This window comes from Oxyura jamaicensis, chromosome 10 (assembly GCF_011077185.1).
Source record: "Oxyura jamaicensis isolate SHBP4307 breed ruddy duck chromosome 10, BPBGC_Ojam_1.0, whole genome shotgun sequence".
Classification (NCBI taxonomy): Eukaryota; Metazoa; Chordata; class Aves; order Anseriformes; family Anatidae; genus Oxyura; species Oxyura jamaicensis.
The window spans coordinates 3,711,759-3,729,094 of record NC_048902.1 but is presented as its reverse complement, the minus strand read 5'-3'; the positions used below and the strand labels follow the sequence as shown (position 1 = coordinate 3,729,094).

Here is a 17,336-nt window from a genome sequence, read left to right as displayed (position 1 = left end):
GTATGGCATTTCTATCTGCCTTTTTGTCTGATGAGTTTTTCCCAGGAATATTTACTTTAGAGGAGAGTTGAAGAAAAACAAAGATTCTACAAAACTGGAGTTGCTTTTTGCTTGAATTTTGTAGCCTAAACAGTTGTTAATTAGAAATTGCATGAAGATTTCTGTCTGATTTTGTACACCTTGACCATTGTACACTTCTGTTTTCTTTCATTTGCACTAGGAAGAAAAATGGTAGGAAATTTGATCATTTTAATTTCAAGATTAAGCCGCAGACGTTTTTTCCATATAATCTGCACAGGTGCATGAAACAATTCAGAAGCAACTCAGCACTGTGAACTTCAATGTGCAAAGGGGGCTTAGATCTTAGAAATCCATCTTAAGGACAGGCAAAGTGAAGGAGCAAGACACAGCAGTAGGCACGCACCTACAGGAGCGGCTTCTGCCCTGTTTGCTATCTGCCTGTGCAATTCCTTTTGTGAACGCACGCAGGTTAGGTGCTGCTCCTCCTCAGCTCAGTGGGAATTTCTGCATTGGCTTCAAGGAGAACAGCAAGACCACTTCTCACACCTGCCACTCACGCTGTGTGCTTTGAAAATGTCTGTTAGGTTTTATTCGGATAAAGGCAGATGATGCTTTGCCAGTGTTTTTCAAGCAGCACATTACCTAAGAGGAGAGAGAAATTTAAAAAACTCACTGATTTACCATGTTAAAAAAAGATGGCACATTTATTGCTACATAAATGTTATATACATAGTGTTTTCTGTTACATTGACAGAAATTTTTTGAACTTCTTGCTGCTGGTTGGAAAGGTTTATCAGCAATACCTTGAAATTTGACACAGGGTACAAATCTGCAATAAACCAACAATGGAAACTGGAGAACAAGATGAGAAGCAATTCATCTCGGACAATTAGCTCTTACAATACTCCATAGGTACTACACGGTATGCTAGAACCCTACTATGGTCTTACAATGCTATTGTAAATTTCTGATATTAATGAACAGGTTATGGTAAATAACCCTACATTTTTACTACCTAATATAGTAAAATAAAGTAAGAAACTTTTTACTGAAAACTTTTTCGATTTCAAAAATCTAGAAAGAGTAATATTTAGAATTCAAGAAATTTTCTTACAAGATTATTGTATAAAAGACTAGCTACAGTGAAAAATAAGCCAAATGTTTTTTTCTTTCTATTTTATGAAGGAAAGCTTCTGGGCATACTGCAAAGTCTAATATAGCCAAAAAGACAACAAGCTTAGAAGGAAAAAGGCCAGGCAGTGGCACGTGATCACTTTCACACGTCATAAGCAACAAATTTTTTTTAGCTGATAAAACACTGAAATGAAGAACAAGGCCACAGATATAATCAGGTGTTATTGATGGTATATGCAAATTAAAGTAATAGAAATGAGTCCACTAATTTCACAAACTGTTTTGTTAGGAACCATCCAAAACATGAGCTTAAATTCATTAGTTTATTTTAACAATCCAGCTTTTGTTCTTTCAAATTAAATGACTTCATAAAAAATATTGTTTTGTTCCTGGTTTGTGTGTGAACCAATTGCCAGTGATGAACGATGCACTATATAACAATAGCTCAGACAACCTTGGCTTAGGAAATTTCCTCCCATGGTCATTGCAGTGGAAGACAGTTTCCATGGAAGTTCAAAGGGATTTTAACCATTTCAACACATTTGTGACAAAGGAATACTTATGGACACTGTTCTGGTGGATTAACATTTTAATGCTAATATGGCTTGGGAGGGGTCATTTGTTTGCACTTGATTCACATGGATTTTTTTCTCCACTGACAAGCCATACAAAAATGACAAGATAATTGATGTATACAGTAAGGAAAAGTCGGTGACCATTGCTCTTATATTCCATTAGTTAAATAAGCCCACCTTACTGGTGGTGATATCATCACACTACCTGCCACGGTGAATTTAGGATTTTACTATTCACCAAAATTGCAGCCTGAAAAAAATCTCCTTTGTATTTTAATGCATTTTGTGCTTACGTACAGCTAACACTTTACATGTACTATATGTAGTACTTACTGCTCGGAAAACAAAGCAACTCTAACAAAGTAGATTCTCCCCACCCAATTTACACTTCACGTTACAAGCTTTACTATGAAGCCTAGAAGCCTAAAAAGGTTTTGTTTATAATTAGAAAAAAAAACATTTGAGGAAAGTCTGAGGGAAAATAAAAATCAATTTTTAAATCTAAGAAATGTTATGGTCACAGTATTGCTCCTGCCTGCATGCAGCCTTCAGGAGGCCTCTTACTGGCTTGAACCATGGAGCTCAGCATGGAGGGGGAACTATGACCATAACTGTTCAGATTACCAGAGACCAAAAATAACATAAAAAAAGCTATACCAAGGAATAGTTTCCTATTGCATGGAAAACACTAGTCATATGGCAAAAGGAGAGGAAAGGACAACAAAAGACTTTTCCCTTCCTTTTTTAAGACACTAATAGGTATGCTGGGAATGCTACGGGTCGACGGTTGTCACTGCTTTGTTCTCTGAATGTGAACAGCTTTAGTAAATGCTGGCATCCAGCTGAAATTTTATCAGCTTTTAACATGTTAACTTTTCCCTTTATATGTAGACCTTTACAGTTCCATAACAATAAATAAAATTTGTAGTTACAATGCATTTGTCAATTCAGTTTAGGCACAAGGCAACTTCCACAATGAGTGGAGAGATCACAACAGTCTCTGATTGTGCAGAAGCGACACACTGCTTGCAACAGAATGATATGTTCAGAGTATTTCACGGGCTGAAATTCTATCTGAAGATCTTGTATCTTCAATCCTGATGCAGGTGTTGACCAGTAGCTTTGATCATAAGATTGCATTTGGGTTTCTTGCTTCAAGTGTTTTCTCCTGTCAGGTTTGTGTCTTCATATAACGTTAGTTGTCTGTGTCCTTGTGAAGAAAGGTCACCTTCTGTGTATCCTACCAATAATTCTGGAATTCTAGAAAGAGATTTGGGAGATCAAAAGAGTATTAGGAAAAGAAGCATAATATGACACTATTGAATTAATTTTAAATGTAATTTAGGGCATTTTCAGTCAGTTAAGTGCAAAAGAAAATCACATCGAGGGGTCCGAAGTCTTTTTCCCCAAAGCATATCCATCACACACAGCAATTCCATAAAAGCTATCAGATCTCTGATCTGATGCGGAAGGTAAGGCAGCTCCATCCCCATCCTGCTCAGTTACTGGCACTCTGCTATGAACCACATTTACATCAACAAACTAGCTTTAGCCATGCAACCGAGCAGTTACTAAAACCTTCACATCCTAGAAACAAGTTATAAAAACAGGACACTTTTTACTTTTCTACTGTAAAAGCAGTTAAAAACCTTTACCACAATTCCTAAGTTCAACAGTTTAGTTTGGTTAAAAATATGGAACTGCTGTATTGTGGTTCTCTCAAACTAATAAGGATGCCAAACCAGCATGAAGTAAACCAGATCAGAAATAAAAGCTAGATAACGGTCTGCTTTTCTGAGAGTTACTGAGCTTGAACAGCTTACCCTCAGAAAAGGTGTGTATTTAGACTCTTTGGGTATAGGAGAAAGATTATTATCTGTGAAACTCAGACGTAAGAAACTGCAATTTCATTCAACTTTGACTCTTGTACTCTTATTTGTAAAATGTGCAAGAGACGGTACCTAATTTAAATCACTTCTGTTGAAGGTAGGCATTACCCTGTACCTAAAGAGCCTGTAACAATCTTCTCATGTCAACTTCATGCTTTAGTCATCTTGCAGAATTATTGCTATTTCATAGTGCTGTGTTTTTGAAAGTGCCTCTTATGAAAGCAAAGAAACTTTTGAAATATGGCAAGAAACAAAATACAAAATCTGTAAATCAAAAATTATCTAATCAAAAACAGCCTTTTGCTCTGGTGTGTATATATATATATGTAAAATAAAGGAATTCATATCACCTTATTTTCCTTAAAAATAGACAAATAAATAAATCCATCTAGCTGATGAAGAAAGAAGCTGCCTGTAAGAAAATGGGGGAAGTTCTAACTCAAATAAGGCTTGATTTAAATGCCATTCTGTTGCTTTGTAAAGAACACCAGGAAATAATACACTTCCATGGGATACATTCTGGCAAGATACTCTTACCTTAAGCTAAAATAGAAATGAAACTGTCTATATAAACAACAACAGAAGCACCCTGCCAAAGCATTAAATTTTCAGATGATTTCAGATGAAAATCAGGGCACTGAACAGCACCGAACCAGATCTGTGTAGATAACTCTTTTGAAAGTGGCAACAACACTACTGTTTTAAAGACATGGAATATCTAGCATTTTTTCTTGCTAAAGACATTTTTTTCCCACTTAACAAAGAAAGATAAATACCACACAATAAAACCCAAATCAACAATTTCAGAAAGAAAAGACTCATTGCCATAAGGCCTTCCCACCAGCCTGTTTTAAATGAGCCATCTCATACTGAACTATTTGGAGCATTTGGAAACACTTTTGTCTTGCAAAGCTGTTAGCATTGCTTTTTAAGTCTTAATTCACGATCCGTATCAGTGGAGATAGCTAAGGTAGTTCGTGGTCTCTGCTGGGCAAGTGATAGGAGTGAAAACGACTGGCCCTAAGCCAGACAGCAAACCTCTCTCAGATGAGAAGTACCTCCAACCGCTTCTACCAGCCCTGGGACACAATGCACGGATTTTTAAGTGAACTGAGGTGATATTTAGACCACTTAAAGATGTATAATTCATCTCTATTATTCTTGGCTTATCTAGCAGGCTGTTATCTATTCCTCTCATGTCATTCCAAGAAGGCCACCTGAGCCAAGAGACATAACCATCAGTAAAAACAGATGCAAATGGAGAGAATTTCACTAAAATTTCCTGTTTTTCTGTTTTATTATAAAACTACATTAATCTGCATGCTTTTTCTCATGCTCAGAAACAGGGAAGTATTTAGCTGCATCAAGAAGTTTGTACTTATGACAGCGCAGTAGCTGAGAATAAAGGTATCTAGGTCTTCCCAATTTTAGCCAATAAAAAGCAACAAACAGAAGAAATGTTACCAGAGCCACCCCGCTCTAGACAAGACATACCTGGCTGGTGTTCACATATGACCCATAGGGTTGGTAGTTTCACTCAGGCCAGGGTGGCTTCCTGGGTGTGGTGTTGGCGGCTCTGCCGATACGGCAGAAACTTTTTCTTCTTCCCTTCTCTTAAGGCAGGCTGCTTTAGGATTTAGGTTTCGCTCTGTAACAGAAAAATGATTCTTAACATCCTGTATGCTGATACCAAAGGGAGTATCAACACATTAATCACTGCAGTAAAAATAGCACTGCAGCTTCCTCTTCCTGAGTACTTACAGCCCTGTGTTAAAGCCCAGGTGCCTAAAGCTGCAGACGAGCCCTACTGAAAGTCCAACTCATAGATTACTATTTTAAAACAAACAAATAATAATAATAATAAACACAACAAAACACACAACTTACTACCTGCCTAGGTACACCTTCAAAAATATTGAAGAACAAAAAATTGCCTCCCTTGTTACAAAAAGTAGCTAGAAGTACAAGCTGAGAGAAAAATGTCCGCCGTTTACAACAAAATGAAACACATTTTTGCATTTTATGCTGAAGTCATACCAACCCTTCTGACATCACACTGCTTTTAGTCATGCTAACGCTTCTTTCTTCACCCTAAGTATTAGCTCATTAGAGAAGGCAGAATTTCTTAACTCGCTAATTCTCTGCCGCCCATCTTGGTTATCATCATATTCTTCCAATTCAGTCATATAGAGCAAAAAGGTTATTTTTAAAAAAAACTTATTTCCCCTCACATTATAAAGCCACTACTTTATAATAGCCAGCTGTGGACTAACTATCAAAATATTTCCATCAGTATGTTTCATCTTCTCCAGTTAGCTTCAGAGATGTAGATGTGAATCTAGTTTTCAAATAGTTTACAGCTCCTAAAAGTCACCTGTTTCTGTCCTTCAAAATGGCTTTTCATGAATCAAGACAACAGACAAATCTCAGTGCCAGAAAGACACAAAGGTATGCAACATATTCTGTCAATTGAAAGAAGTGATTTTTCTCCTCAGTGTATATTGAATTTAATCAGCATTTCGAGGTATTTTTCTTGTTATCAGTGAACTGTGTTTTGCAGTTTAGGATTGCGAGTATGTTTTTAACTGTAAAGTAACTGCCAGAACAGAGCAGACAGCACGAGCTCAGTACAGGAACTCTTAGCCCTTCCCTTCTACAGCACTGATGCCCCACTAATAACTGCAGTCTGCTGAACCCTCTTCATCTTACAGGGTGTTTCTCTAGCAAATCTGACAGAGGCAGTTTTGCACAGACTTGCTAATTGTCCTTCCACTCAAACCATTATCAACAGCCTCCTACTGGAATTCGTAAGATGATCACTCACAAAGAGTCTGCTGGGAAAAAAAATAAAAAGTAACTTTTCTGAACTACAGTTTTCTTAGTTTAAATGTGGCTGGCCTTTAAGTTTTAAAGAAGATGTAATTATATGGAAACTTTGAAAGGAAGTTAATTTACAGTGATTTAGGAAACGGAGATAAAAATGCTAGCCTACAGTTAAAGCTTAACATCTGAAATGTTTCATTTTGAATAGCACTAATCAAAAAATGAGAAGATGCTTTACCAGCAGAGAGAGGAAATGGTTTATGCTATTATATAATGCACTGGCAAAAGCTCTGGATACCACACAAAGCTCTGGGCACTCAGTTTTAGGATACTTAATCGAGCTTGGAACAGGTGCGAAGAAAGACCAGAGAGAATATGAGGAATGCAGTCTCTCACAAGAGGCATGGTGTGCTTGTGACAGTCTTCTTCAAATGCACAGTGCGGAAAGTACAAGGTGAGATGTAAACATGAGGAAGGGAAAAATCTTGATTTAAACTGTCTATAAAGTTAAGTCCAAATTAACTGCCAATACATTTAGGAAAAGATTTCTAATACAGGCATAAAGTATGGAAGCAACCAAGGCAAAAGCGATCTCATTCATTTTAATGCAGAGCTTTGTATGGCCTGTAAGAGTAGGGAGATGGACCTCATGTTTTTCAGTCCTTAAAACATGCTTCATTTATGTTCTTCTGACTTCTTCATAATAGTCAATCTTATCTTCCAGAGCAAGGCAAGCATTTTCAGACCAAAAAACTCCCAAGGTCAAAGTCTCAGAGATGCCAAGACTAGCTGGTGCCACACAAAGCTCTGGTAACTTTAATCTCATTTGTCTGCAGCATAATCACAGTTTCTGCATATTCCATGCAAGATCTCTGACTGGAGACAGCGCCTTTTATTAACAGTTCTGTCGGTACAACTCTGAAAACCCTTTGCGTCTCATCCTTACCATGAAGTAGCTAAGCTTGCATTAGGAAACTCACTCTGTAGCTTCCAATAGACTAACCAATTGCTTTTACCTACGGCAAGCCACAACTTTGAAAATGAAAATAACGTACACAAAAAGAAAACACTGACACCCTTCAGTGACATCAGTGACTCAAAGATGAAGCACATTAAGCAACTGACCACATCCACATCTGAAAGAATTCGAGTTATTGATGCGCTTACATCAGTGAGGTACCAAAGGAAGACGGTTATTCTATAGTCCAAGGGAGCAAAGTAAAAGAATGCTCACCAGTTTCAGTGACAGCCACCTGAGGGACAGAGGTGTCTCACAATTTTAACACCTCTGTCATTAAGTGAGATTAAAAGTCATCAGTAGCTTCACCAACAAATGAAAACGGAACAGTTGAAGATCTAAACGTGATTCCCAGAGGAAGTATTTTTCCTTAAAGACAGTGAACTGCAAAAAGAATTCTTCCTTCTGCAACTATTGATAAGCCTATTTCTTCCCTGGAAAAATCAAAAGGGACCAGGGAAAGAAAATACATGCAAAACCAACCTCGATTCAATTCAAGTAGCTGCAGGTTTCCTCCCCGAACTATGCTTAATGCAAAAAGCTAAGTAAATGCAGTTAAATTCGCCGCATTTTTAAATTTCAGTCGTGTGGGGTTCATCTTAAATCACATCCCTTATTTTTGATAAAGTTTCTGTACTACTAAATAAGCACTTTTTGAAATGTAAAGCAAGACGTGTAAATGTTTTAGTTAACTGGTTTGCCTAGAAAACTTGGATAGCAAAACGGCTAGGAAAATACATAAAAAAATATAAACCTAACACTCCCATCCTTCCTTTCTTTTAATTGAAAGCAATTCCTTGCTTTTCCTAAAGAATTTCGACATAGTTACAGAACAGCTAACGTGCCCTTAGTGATTTGCGTTGAGTTGTGCAGATTACAGGAGACCAACACTGTTCCATGAACAAAGCCACCCTGCAAATTGCCACAGCACAATGACGAGCTACTAACCTCTCACTTGCTGCTCTAGACTGAGGATGACTGCCACAGCCTGGTGAAGAATAAGCAGTTTTGTCTGTGGTTTTTCACTCTTCAGATGAAGCTGACACATTCGGCCAAGTTCTTTAAATGCCTCATTAATATCTCGTACACGCAAACGTTCTCTAGCGTTATTTGCCATTCTCCTCTCCTTTTCTCTTTCTATTTTCTGCTCAGGGTTTAAATCCTCATCTTCATTAGTACTGCTGCAAGAAAGTGTAAATAGAAGTATATTGAAATTTCACTTGGACTTCAAACAAGTCACTGTGCTAGTTCAGAATTCTCAGCTGATGAAATTAAAACTTCTTCCCATTTACTCTATTGTATATTGAACTATAAATAAGCAAAAAAACGTTAGAAATTAATGTTTAAGTACTCAAAAGTAATTCTTGCTGTTCCTGTAATTTCCTGTAAATGAACGTTCAATGGCTTCTGCCTGAAGAATATCCACACGATATTGTCTACAGAAGGTAAATGATTCCAGGAAAGTACAGTGTGCTGGCCCCTTGAAGCAAAAGAAATACCCCAACTACTGCTTTATTCAATTACTGACACACGTTCAAATAGTTAGAGATACTCAGCCATCTTTTCAGGTGAAGAATAAATCATTTTCAACCAACAGCTTTTGCTGGTTTCCAATATGTCAGCTTATACAAAAAGTTATTCAAGTAGTTTTCAATTTAATGCGCTTATTTAAAACATTTTAATTTTGTTAAAGATCTACCTGGTCAGTTTGAAAACTTTTCTTTCTTTTAATGTCCAAGGTAGGCCTGAACAATTACATTTAATTTTTTTTTTAATTTCACTTAAAATTACTATACTAAGTTGTGTAGCCTTATTTTCCCCCCACATATAGGACTGTTCATTTAAGTCGAAAACTGCTACAAAGCCTCTCCTCCACTAAAATTAATATACTAAAATGTCATTAAGCAGCTGTGATGCTATAGACTCCACTGCCTGTGGTTGCAAGTTTCAGATCGTTCACTGTTATCTCAAATTTCAACGCTTGTGTCAGGCCTATTTGGCAGATCCAGAAGCATTTTACCTGGTGTGAGTTCCAGCTGTTTTGGTCTGTGGTTTGAGGAGGGAAAAAGAGTTCTGAAATTGTATGTACATATCATATTCACCCCAGTCTATAGTTTTTCAGGCCACTGTTCTCCACAACTACTGGCTCCCATTTAGAAGAGGAGCCCTGGCCTAGGTACAAGGATTTCATGTCTGGGACACTTCCATCCTCTACACTGGACAGGACTGTCTCTTTTATGCTAGTTATCTCTTTAGGCAGACTATAGGCAAGGCACTTACACAACGGAATGCATAATTTTCAGGTGATTTTCCTGGAAAAAAAAATCTTCCATTCAAATAGATACAAGTACTGTAAGCTATCTGTCTTTATATTTCATATGCACAGAGGTAATGCAAAAGCTTTGAAATAAACTTATTAAACTTAAAGACAATCTACAACTTACACAGAGCGCTAATTAAACACAAATTCAGTAGCTCATGTCAGTGACCCACCTTGTTCTGCCTCTAGATGAAACCTTGATATCCTTCTGGGAGGACTCATCATCTGATTTCATGTCATCCGATGAGGGGGGTTCATGTATATTTTCATCCTTCTCCTTATGTTCAGACTTGATTTCTGTTGGACCTATAGCCACAGACTGGCTCTGCAAGCCACCTGACAACGCTGCAAGCAAACAGACCAGTGTGACTATCACAGGAGTGGAGTATTTCTACCTGTAACTGAACCTTAAGCAGATATTGCAGATGGCAGGCCAGAACACAGCAAGTTTGGGAAGCCAACACAAGGAACCATGCTCTGGTAACAGAAGTAAAAGATATCCTGGTAACACTGCTGTACTTGGACACGTGTCGTGAGGTTGTAAAGGAATTGTAATAATCAAGAGTAGCTTGACCAGAGAAAGACACTGTAAAATACAGAAGGTCATTCTGCAAAGTAAGAAAATTTGCACCTCGGGTCTGGGCTGCAAATCTAAGGGCATAGCTGCAGTGACAGAGGCTTGGGGCTAGGCCAAATCTGCAATACACATCCCTAAATGGAGCAAGCATGTTAATGAATAAGCTGACTTCTGTTTCCTATAGCTTACTTCTTTAGGCTAAAAATTGAGCGAACTGTAAACAGTTGTGTGGAGAGACTTCCTTTCATTGGCCAGATTGAAATCAGTCATCAGCTCACTCTGCAACCCTCCTGGCTGATTTGGAAATGGCTGCCACGCTGCAAACGGCATTATGGCATCTTAAGCTATAAGGCAGCTGTAATGCAAAGCGTTCTACTGAAACTATACAGGGACAAGCCCAACACAGGGATGCCCTCCAAGTTTTTGCAGGAAACCCTAACAGTGGTAGTTTATAGGATTTAGAATTGAAGTTAATTCTCATTTCTCAACTCTTCTTATGTTCCTATCCCCTTTCTGTACTGATGCACATTTACCAAGGTCTGTACGCTCCCTGGCTCTACATTATTACTGACACCATTGAGCTTTTAATATTGCTGGAAATTTACCTCTGTAGCTGTCTTGTGTTTTATGATTTAGTTCTGTGCTCTGAGCAGAAACTGAACTGGGAAGAACTGAATGGTTGCTGTTGAGGCTGACACTTTCTTCCCGATGAGTCCCAACCTAAAGAAAAACAAAGCAAACATTTCAGTCAAATATGTGATTCAAATAAACAGTCCAAACTGGAAGTTCAAAAGACAAAGTATTTGCTGGATTAGAGACCAGAGTTCAAGTTCTACCTCAGTAAGGGAGAGATTTAGTTGAAAGATGCTGTTACACTAAACCACTTGATTACAGCATATTGGATTAAGCTATGCTTCAAACAATGACCAACACCTGTTTGGAATAATGTAGCAACATAGCAATTTTTTTCAATATTATCCCACAGATCACTACAGAACTTTATTCTTGATTTATACCTGATTGTAAGATTTGAGTAACATTAGATTGCTTTAAACTATTATGGCTATCAACTGTAGTACTCATAAAATTTTGATCCTTTAATGAAAATCACAGGGAAGAGTAATTTTCACTGCTTGTGAACGTGTATGTATATATATACGTGTACACAAACACACACTTAAATATAGACAAACACACACACAAAAAAAAGTCTCCTCACTTCCTGATTGCTAAAATAGGAGTAGGAAAAGATACATCTAATTTCAAAATATTATTTTATTCACTTTAATATTTTTCCTCAGGTAAACACATTGGGTCTATTTCCATTACTGAATCTTATCATATGAAAATAATCCAGGCATCTAACTATTCCTACAACCCCCTGCATGTAATACATAATTTCTTTCATAATATAACACAATTAAATTTTTAAGAAGTATTGAGAAGAAATTGTAAAAAAAAAAAAAAAAAAAAAAAAAAAAAAAAACAACCTCAATCTTGCAAGAACTTTAATAAATTATACTTATGTAATGTAGCTGTGAGTGCAAATATATAGCTTGAAGAGGCAAATTTATTTTAAAAAAGCAACAACCCTGGTGCTGAATACAGAATACTGTTATCAATGCAAACATCTATTAAAAGAATACTATTCTTTAGTCTGAAAATGGAAGAGGTAAAAGACAAACTGCCTGAATTTAAATAAATTGGAATATGGGCCATTTAAGGCTCTTGATTCCTAAAGAGACAGAAGTCCTTTAAATATTTATAACGTAACCAACATAATGCAATTAAACAGTTAAAAAAAAAAGAACAAAGATGAGGGATTCTACTATTATTTGTATAGTTACAAAAATTGGCTACAGATGAAGCTTTTTATTGGAACAGTAGCAAACATGTCAACTAGAAGATTAAGCCTTTAATTAAATAGGTTTATTGCCTGGAGTTACACATGAGAACCACTGTTTTTCAATAAATCCTTCAATCCTAGTAAACTGCTGAGCTTTGAATCCCTCTTGAGTAATTAATGCAGCTTTTACCTTTCATGTCTTAGTATGGATTTTACCCAGAGAGAGATAAATACCCCTATGCAAGTTTATCCTTTGTTTAATACACACTCGTTCCTGTAAGCTAACACACACGAACAAGAAAGGAAGGGGGGGACCACCCCCTCTGCAACCCTGCCAACCCACAGCTCGTATCAGGTCATTCTGGGCTGCCACAGATTCTGCAGTTCTGTGGAAAACCTCGCATACTGCAGGGTATCTGTGCTTCTTAAAGTACGTTTTGTCTTCCTTTATGCCATAAGCTTTGTTTGGAAGGATTTCTAAGGGATACGGTCCTCCCAGTTCTTGTGAGCGTCTCGAGTTCCCCAGAGGTAAGGGGCAGGACGTGGCTCTTCCAGCCAAGAGAGAAACCCTTCCAAGGTGAAGGTGGAACTCACGCTCCCTGCAACTTACAAAACCCAGCCTTTTGCTGGTTCTGCCCTTCAGGTTGGGTTTTATTTTGTTCTTCTGGTCACGCTTAAGTCCTAACACACGAGGGTGCTTTTATTCAAGCTACAAACTATTCATCACGTTGAGGGCAGTTCCCCCCCCCCCCCCCATCTTAGTCTTGGAGGCGGGGGGAGGCAAAAATTTCTTAAAGCTGTGCACAAACCTAACAGCTGCCAGAACCCTGGCAACTCTCAAATCTAGAGCTAATCTAGAAGCGACAGATTAACAAATCCATTCTGATACAGGCAGAAAATAGATCAGAAATAAAAACTGCATTCAAGCCCACGTCTTGGTTCTGTAAAGAGGTTTACAAACTCAAAGCATACAGTTCAGATTAACGAGCGTTATGCGGGAACCTTAGGAGCTACACCGTTACAAAACCGACCACCACGTCAAGTTTTCATCTCCGATCTCCGCGGCCCTAGAAAATCCCCCCCGCCGGGGGCTGTCCTCCCCTCAGGCCGCCCAGGCCCCGCGGGGGGGGGCCGCGCCCCCCCCCCCCCCCCGTCGCGCAGCGGGGCCGGGCGGCGGCAGCGCCAGGTGCGGGCCGGCCGCCATTTGCATACAGCTGCGGCCCGCGGCCGGGCCCGCTCCCGCACGACCCGCCGGGCCTCGCCGCGCCTCGCCCTCGCCGTCCCTCCGCCGCAATCCCTGCCCCGAGCCCTCGGGCCCAGCGGGGAAGGCGCGCTGAGAGGCCGCGTTCCCGTCCCGCACGCCGCAGCCGTAACGGGTTGGGAAAGGAGAAGCAACCAGCACGGAAACCGCACCCGCCGCAGGACGCTCGGATCGCTTCGGGGTTCACCGCTGCCTATTTTTGTACGTACCGACAGCCTAGTACGTATTTAGGGTTCAAAGCAAACCAGTGAAGTTGTATCCCCGTCGGGGAAATCACAGTTCAAGGAAAATAGTAGTCCTGTAGGCAAGACCGTCACGTTGTAATTTACTGGGTGAGCTGCATCTTTTTAATGCACGTCAAGAAAGCCTTGCAGCACGTCAGACAACCTGCAGACACTCGGACACAAAATTTACGAAGTGCACAACTTCTTCCAGTTGATTTAAGCAGTAAGATTTGGGATCTAAACCAGAAAACCGGGTGTTTTTGACAACTAAATAAAAACTGGACAGAGCACAGCAAGTGGCGACACACTGCTGCACGGAGAGCTCGGTGACGTGGCAAAATGAAATCCTTTCTCCTGTTAACATCAGCTCTGCAGCTTGTGCTTCTGTTTGATTACCAATTTTAAACTTAGTGATAAAAGCTTTTGTGAACTGGCAAAAAGAATCAGTCATGGTCATAAACATCATTTGAACTACAGCAAATACCAGAAGGACGAGCAGAAGGGCTCTGGAACCAAGGTTTTTACACTTTGGGCAGCTCCAAGTTGTTCACTAGGAGCACAATCTGCAGAGAAATACGAGCACCGGAGACACGAGCAGAGGCTGGTGTGGGCAAAGCTGCTGAACTCTCCCCTTTGTGACTACGCTAGAGCAGGCAGGGGCGGGCAGAGGGAGAGCACTATTTTTTTTTTAGATTCCTGTTGTACCTGGAAAAAAACCCTCTAACTTGAGGATTGAGTTTCATCCTTAACTGAGTTTCCAGAGGCCCTTTATTTATTTATTTTTAATCAATTCAGGCTGTTCTTTTTCCACTGTATTGCAATGACAAATAAAAAGCAGCTTGAGTAAGAACAAAAAGAGTATTACTACTTAACTTTCCAATAATACATGAAATAAAATACAAATCAACTTCAAAGGCCACTTAGCAAATATTTGATGAGTTTGAGATATTAAAAATCTATTTGAATAAGTCTAATGGACAGCCTAGCTAAAAAGAAAACAAGACCATTCAGAGTGAACAGGAAATGAAGTCAACTAGAGTTTTAAAATAAATCTGGCTCAAAAATTAAGCAAATGTTAAAATAAAACCATGTCTGGTTACACTAATTACATAAAAAGGAGTTAAATTACTCATTTCCTAGCTCCTCCTGCCAAGATCATCTTCTTCAAGGGAAATTAAATTTATTTTTCTATTTTTTCTTTTTGCTAAAGAACAAAAGTGTTTTGTATAAAGATATCTCCCCCTCAAACAAGGAAGTTTCATTTATTGCTGAATCCCACTAAACACTTCTTGACCAAAAAGCCCTACAAGCACATCAAATAAACAAAAATAGGGAAACAAGCTTATCGATGTTGGTATTTCTGTTCTGTAGTATTTTCTTAAACTTCATGGTATGGACTCTAAAATAAAGAGGAATTTAATTTCTGACCAAAACCTCTTACAGGTCTGTTTGAAATCTCTTACAGGTCTGTCTGTGTGTCAAATTTCCTGCTCTTCTACATTCTCAATCTCAAGAAAAGCAAGTACTAGAACAACTACTTGGAAATGAATTGAGAACTGAATACTTGCAGAATTACACCTCATATTTCTGGGGCATCACTGCAATGCAGTTGTCACTAATAAAACCAGTTACCGCTACAGCCAGCTGTGCCAGCCTCTGCTCTGTACATAATTCAGTGTTCCATGCTAAACTGTGCTGGGATCCTGTGATTGCAAATGATGTCAAAGGGCGCTCTTTGGGGACTAGGCAAGGCCACAACAGGATGCCTTCTGTTGGAGCCAATTTTTCTGATGTAACAAAATTAAGGTTAATCCAAGAAATTCTTTAGCTGACTCACATTTTAAGACAAAACAGATCCGCAAGTTTGTTTCACCCAGTGAGGATAAACACAAAAGCATTTTTTTTTTCAGTTTCCTAACATAAGTATATTTCTGACATGCAGCAAGCGTCCTTCAGTCAAAACTGCAGATCAATCACTACATGATAAATCAAGCCTACATTACATTTAAATTACACAACTACATTAAACTACAGCAGGCCACGGAGCCTTTATTTGTTTTGGAGAGTCATCTCCTACTGTCACCTATTTTAATCAAAACTGAGTCGATAAAAAAAAATATCACAGCTTAGTCTAAAACAGAAACAGAGACTTATGTCCATTTGGGCATTATGTGTATCTGACTTAGCAGCAGTGTGAGGAGGTGTCACAAGCCAGAGAACCATTTAGTCACTGCAAGTTTCAGTCACTCATTTTACCCCACACCATTACGACCTAGGAAAAAAAGGATTTCTTTTCTATGACTAAATTTCAGAACACTGTAAAAACTTTCCCTTTAATAGCATTCATTAAATACTATGAGGCAGCACTAAAAAATTCTGAAGTATTTACGTATCATTTCCTTCATTACTAAAAGCAACTGTGAACTTGTATAGAAACCTAAAGCTGGATATGCCATTGGAAAGTACCTCCCTTCCCAAACGTCCCCAGACACACACAGCTTATAGAAAGTAGCCAGTTCTTTTTGATGTTTACTGCAGTGGTTCTGAAATTAATATAAATGGATGTGTGACGTGCGAATAGGAGAGCCTGGAACTAATTCTGTTTTATAGAATACAAACCCTTCAGCAATTGGGGTACCTAATTATTTTGATGATAGGTGAAATTTTGCCTTGATCACGCAGTACCCAGCTGTGAATATGTTTTATAACAGAAAATTTCACAGCATGTAACTGGTCTTTAAAATTACACTGTAAACATGCAAACACATGGCACCACTAAAATAGGCATGTTTTTAAAAAGCTTTTTTTCCAGTAAGCATTCTGAGAAGGGCTGAATGAAAAGGAAGAAAAAGGGAAGTAAGCAACTCTACAAAGAGATTTCATTTACTATATAATTCTTTTAACATATTTCTGATCTATGGAAAAATTAACGACATTTTTCCAGAATAGCTCACATTTTTAAAGAAACTAAAAGAGATGGACTGAGTTATTTAACTCTTCTTAGGGATTAATCTAGAAGTTGCTTCCTCTTCATTGTTACTTACACTACAGCTGGGCTCAAACTCCTTTTCATTTAGAAAAAAAAGTTAAAATTTTGAGCCTGCACACACTATGGTTCCACATTCCAACAGCTTCCTCCCAGTCCTCTGCCAGCATCTGCTATTGAAGACTAGTTCCAATTTACAATAAACAGCTTTTCCAGACCAGAACACTTGAAATTCAGTCCTTCTTGACTGCTCTTCCCATTCAATCTCCCTATTCACCATTTCAAGGAGAAAACTGTTCTGCCAATTATTACACATCTGGAAAAAATGCATGTATAAGCTGAAATGCTCTCAGCAGAAAGTTTCAGCTTTCTGCATATGGTCACAGCAGGATTTTATGGGCCACTGACCAGGCCAAAGTCTAAGTTTTCCCATCTTTCTCCTCCCCCTCATTTCTGCCCACCCCTCACCCAACCGTCTAATTGGAAACCCATAGCAGGTGCAGATTGCCTGCCACCTTTTCCTCTATGAGAATCTCTAGCAGTTTTTTTCCTGATAAGATATGAATCTAACAGTACAGTTTTAACGCAACAGCCTCCACGATAACTTTAAAGCATCAGCTGTAATTGCCCTGCACAATGATATACACGTTTAAAAACATCTT

General features: G+C 38.7%; 1 protein-coding gene across 7 annotated transcripts in view; it reads right to left on the bottom strand.

Annotated features, from left to right (window-relative positions):
* Positions 1 to 697: 697 nt before the first annotated feature.
* Positions 698 to 17,336, bottom strand: part of TCF12 (transcription factor 12) — a 163,534-nt gene continuing 146,895 nt past the window's right edge. For 5 of the 7 annotated variants that reach the window (XM_035336277.1, XM_035336278.1, XM_035336282.1 and 2 more), the window contains 5 exons: positions 10,963 to 11,077; positions 9,954 to 10,125; positions 8,409 to 8,641; positions 5,114 to 5,267; positions 698 to 2,990 (listed from right to left, as the gene is read on the bottom strand). In XM_035336277.1, the coding sequence (XP_035192168.1) occupies positions 5,125 to 5,267; positions 8,409 to 8,641; positions 9,954 to 10,125; positions 10,963 to 11,077 (663 nt within the window). In that variant the 3' untranslated portion in view covers positions 698 to 2,990; positions 5,114 to 5,124. The remainder of the gene's footprint in view (positions 2,991 to 5,113; positions 5,268 to 8,408; positions 8,642 to 9,953; positions 10,126 to 10,962; positions 11,078 to 17,336) is intronic. The other 2 variants (XM_035336279.1, XM_035336283.1) reach the window with 1 other exon arrangement.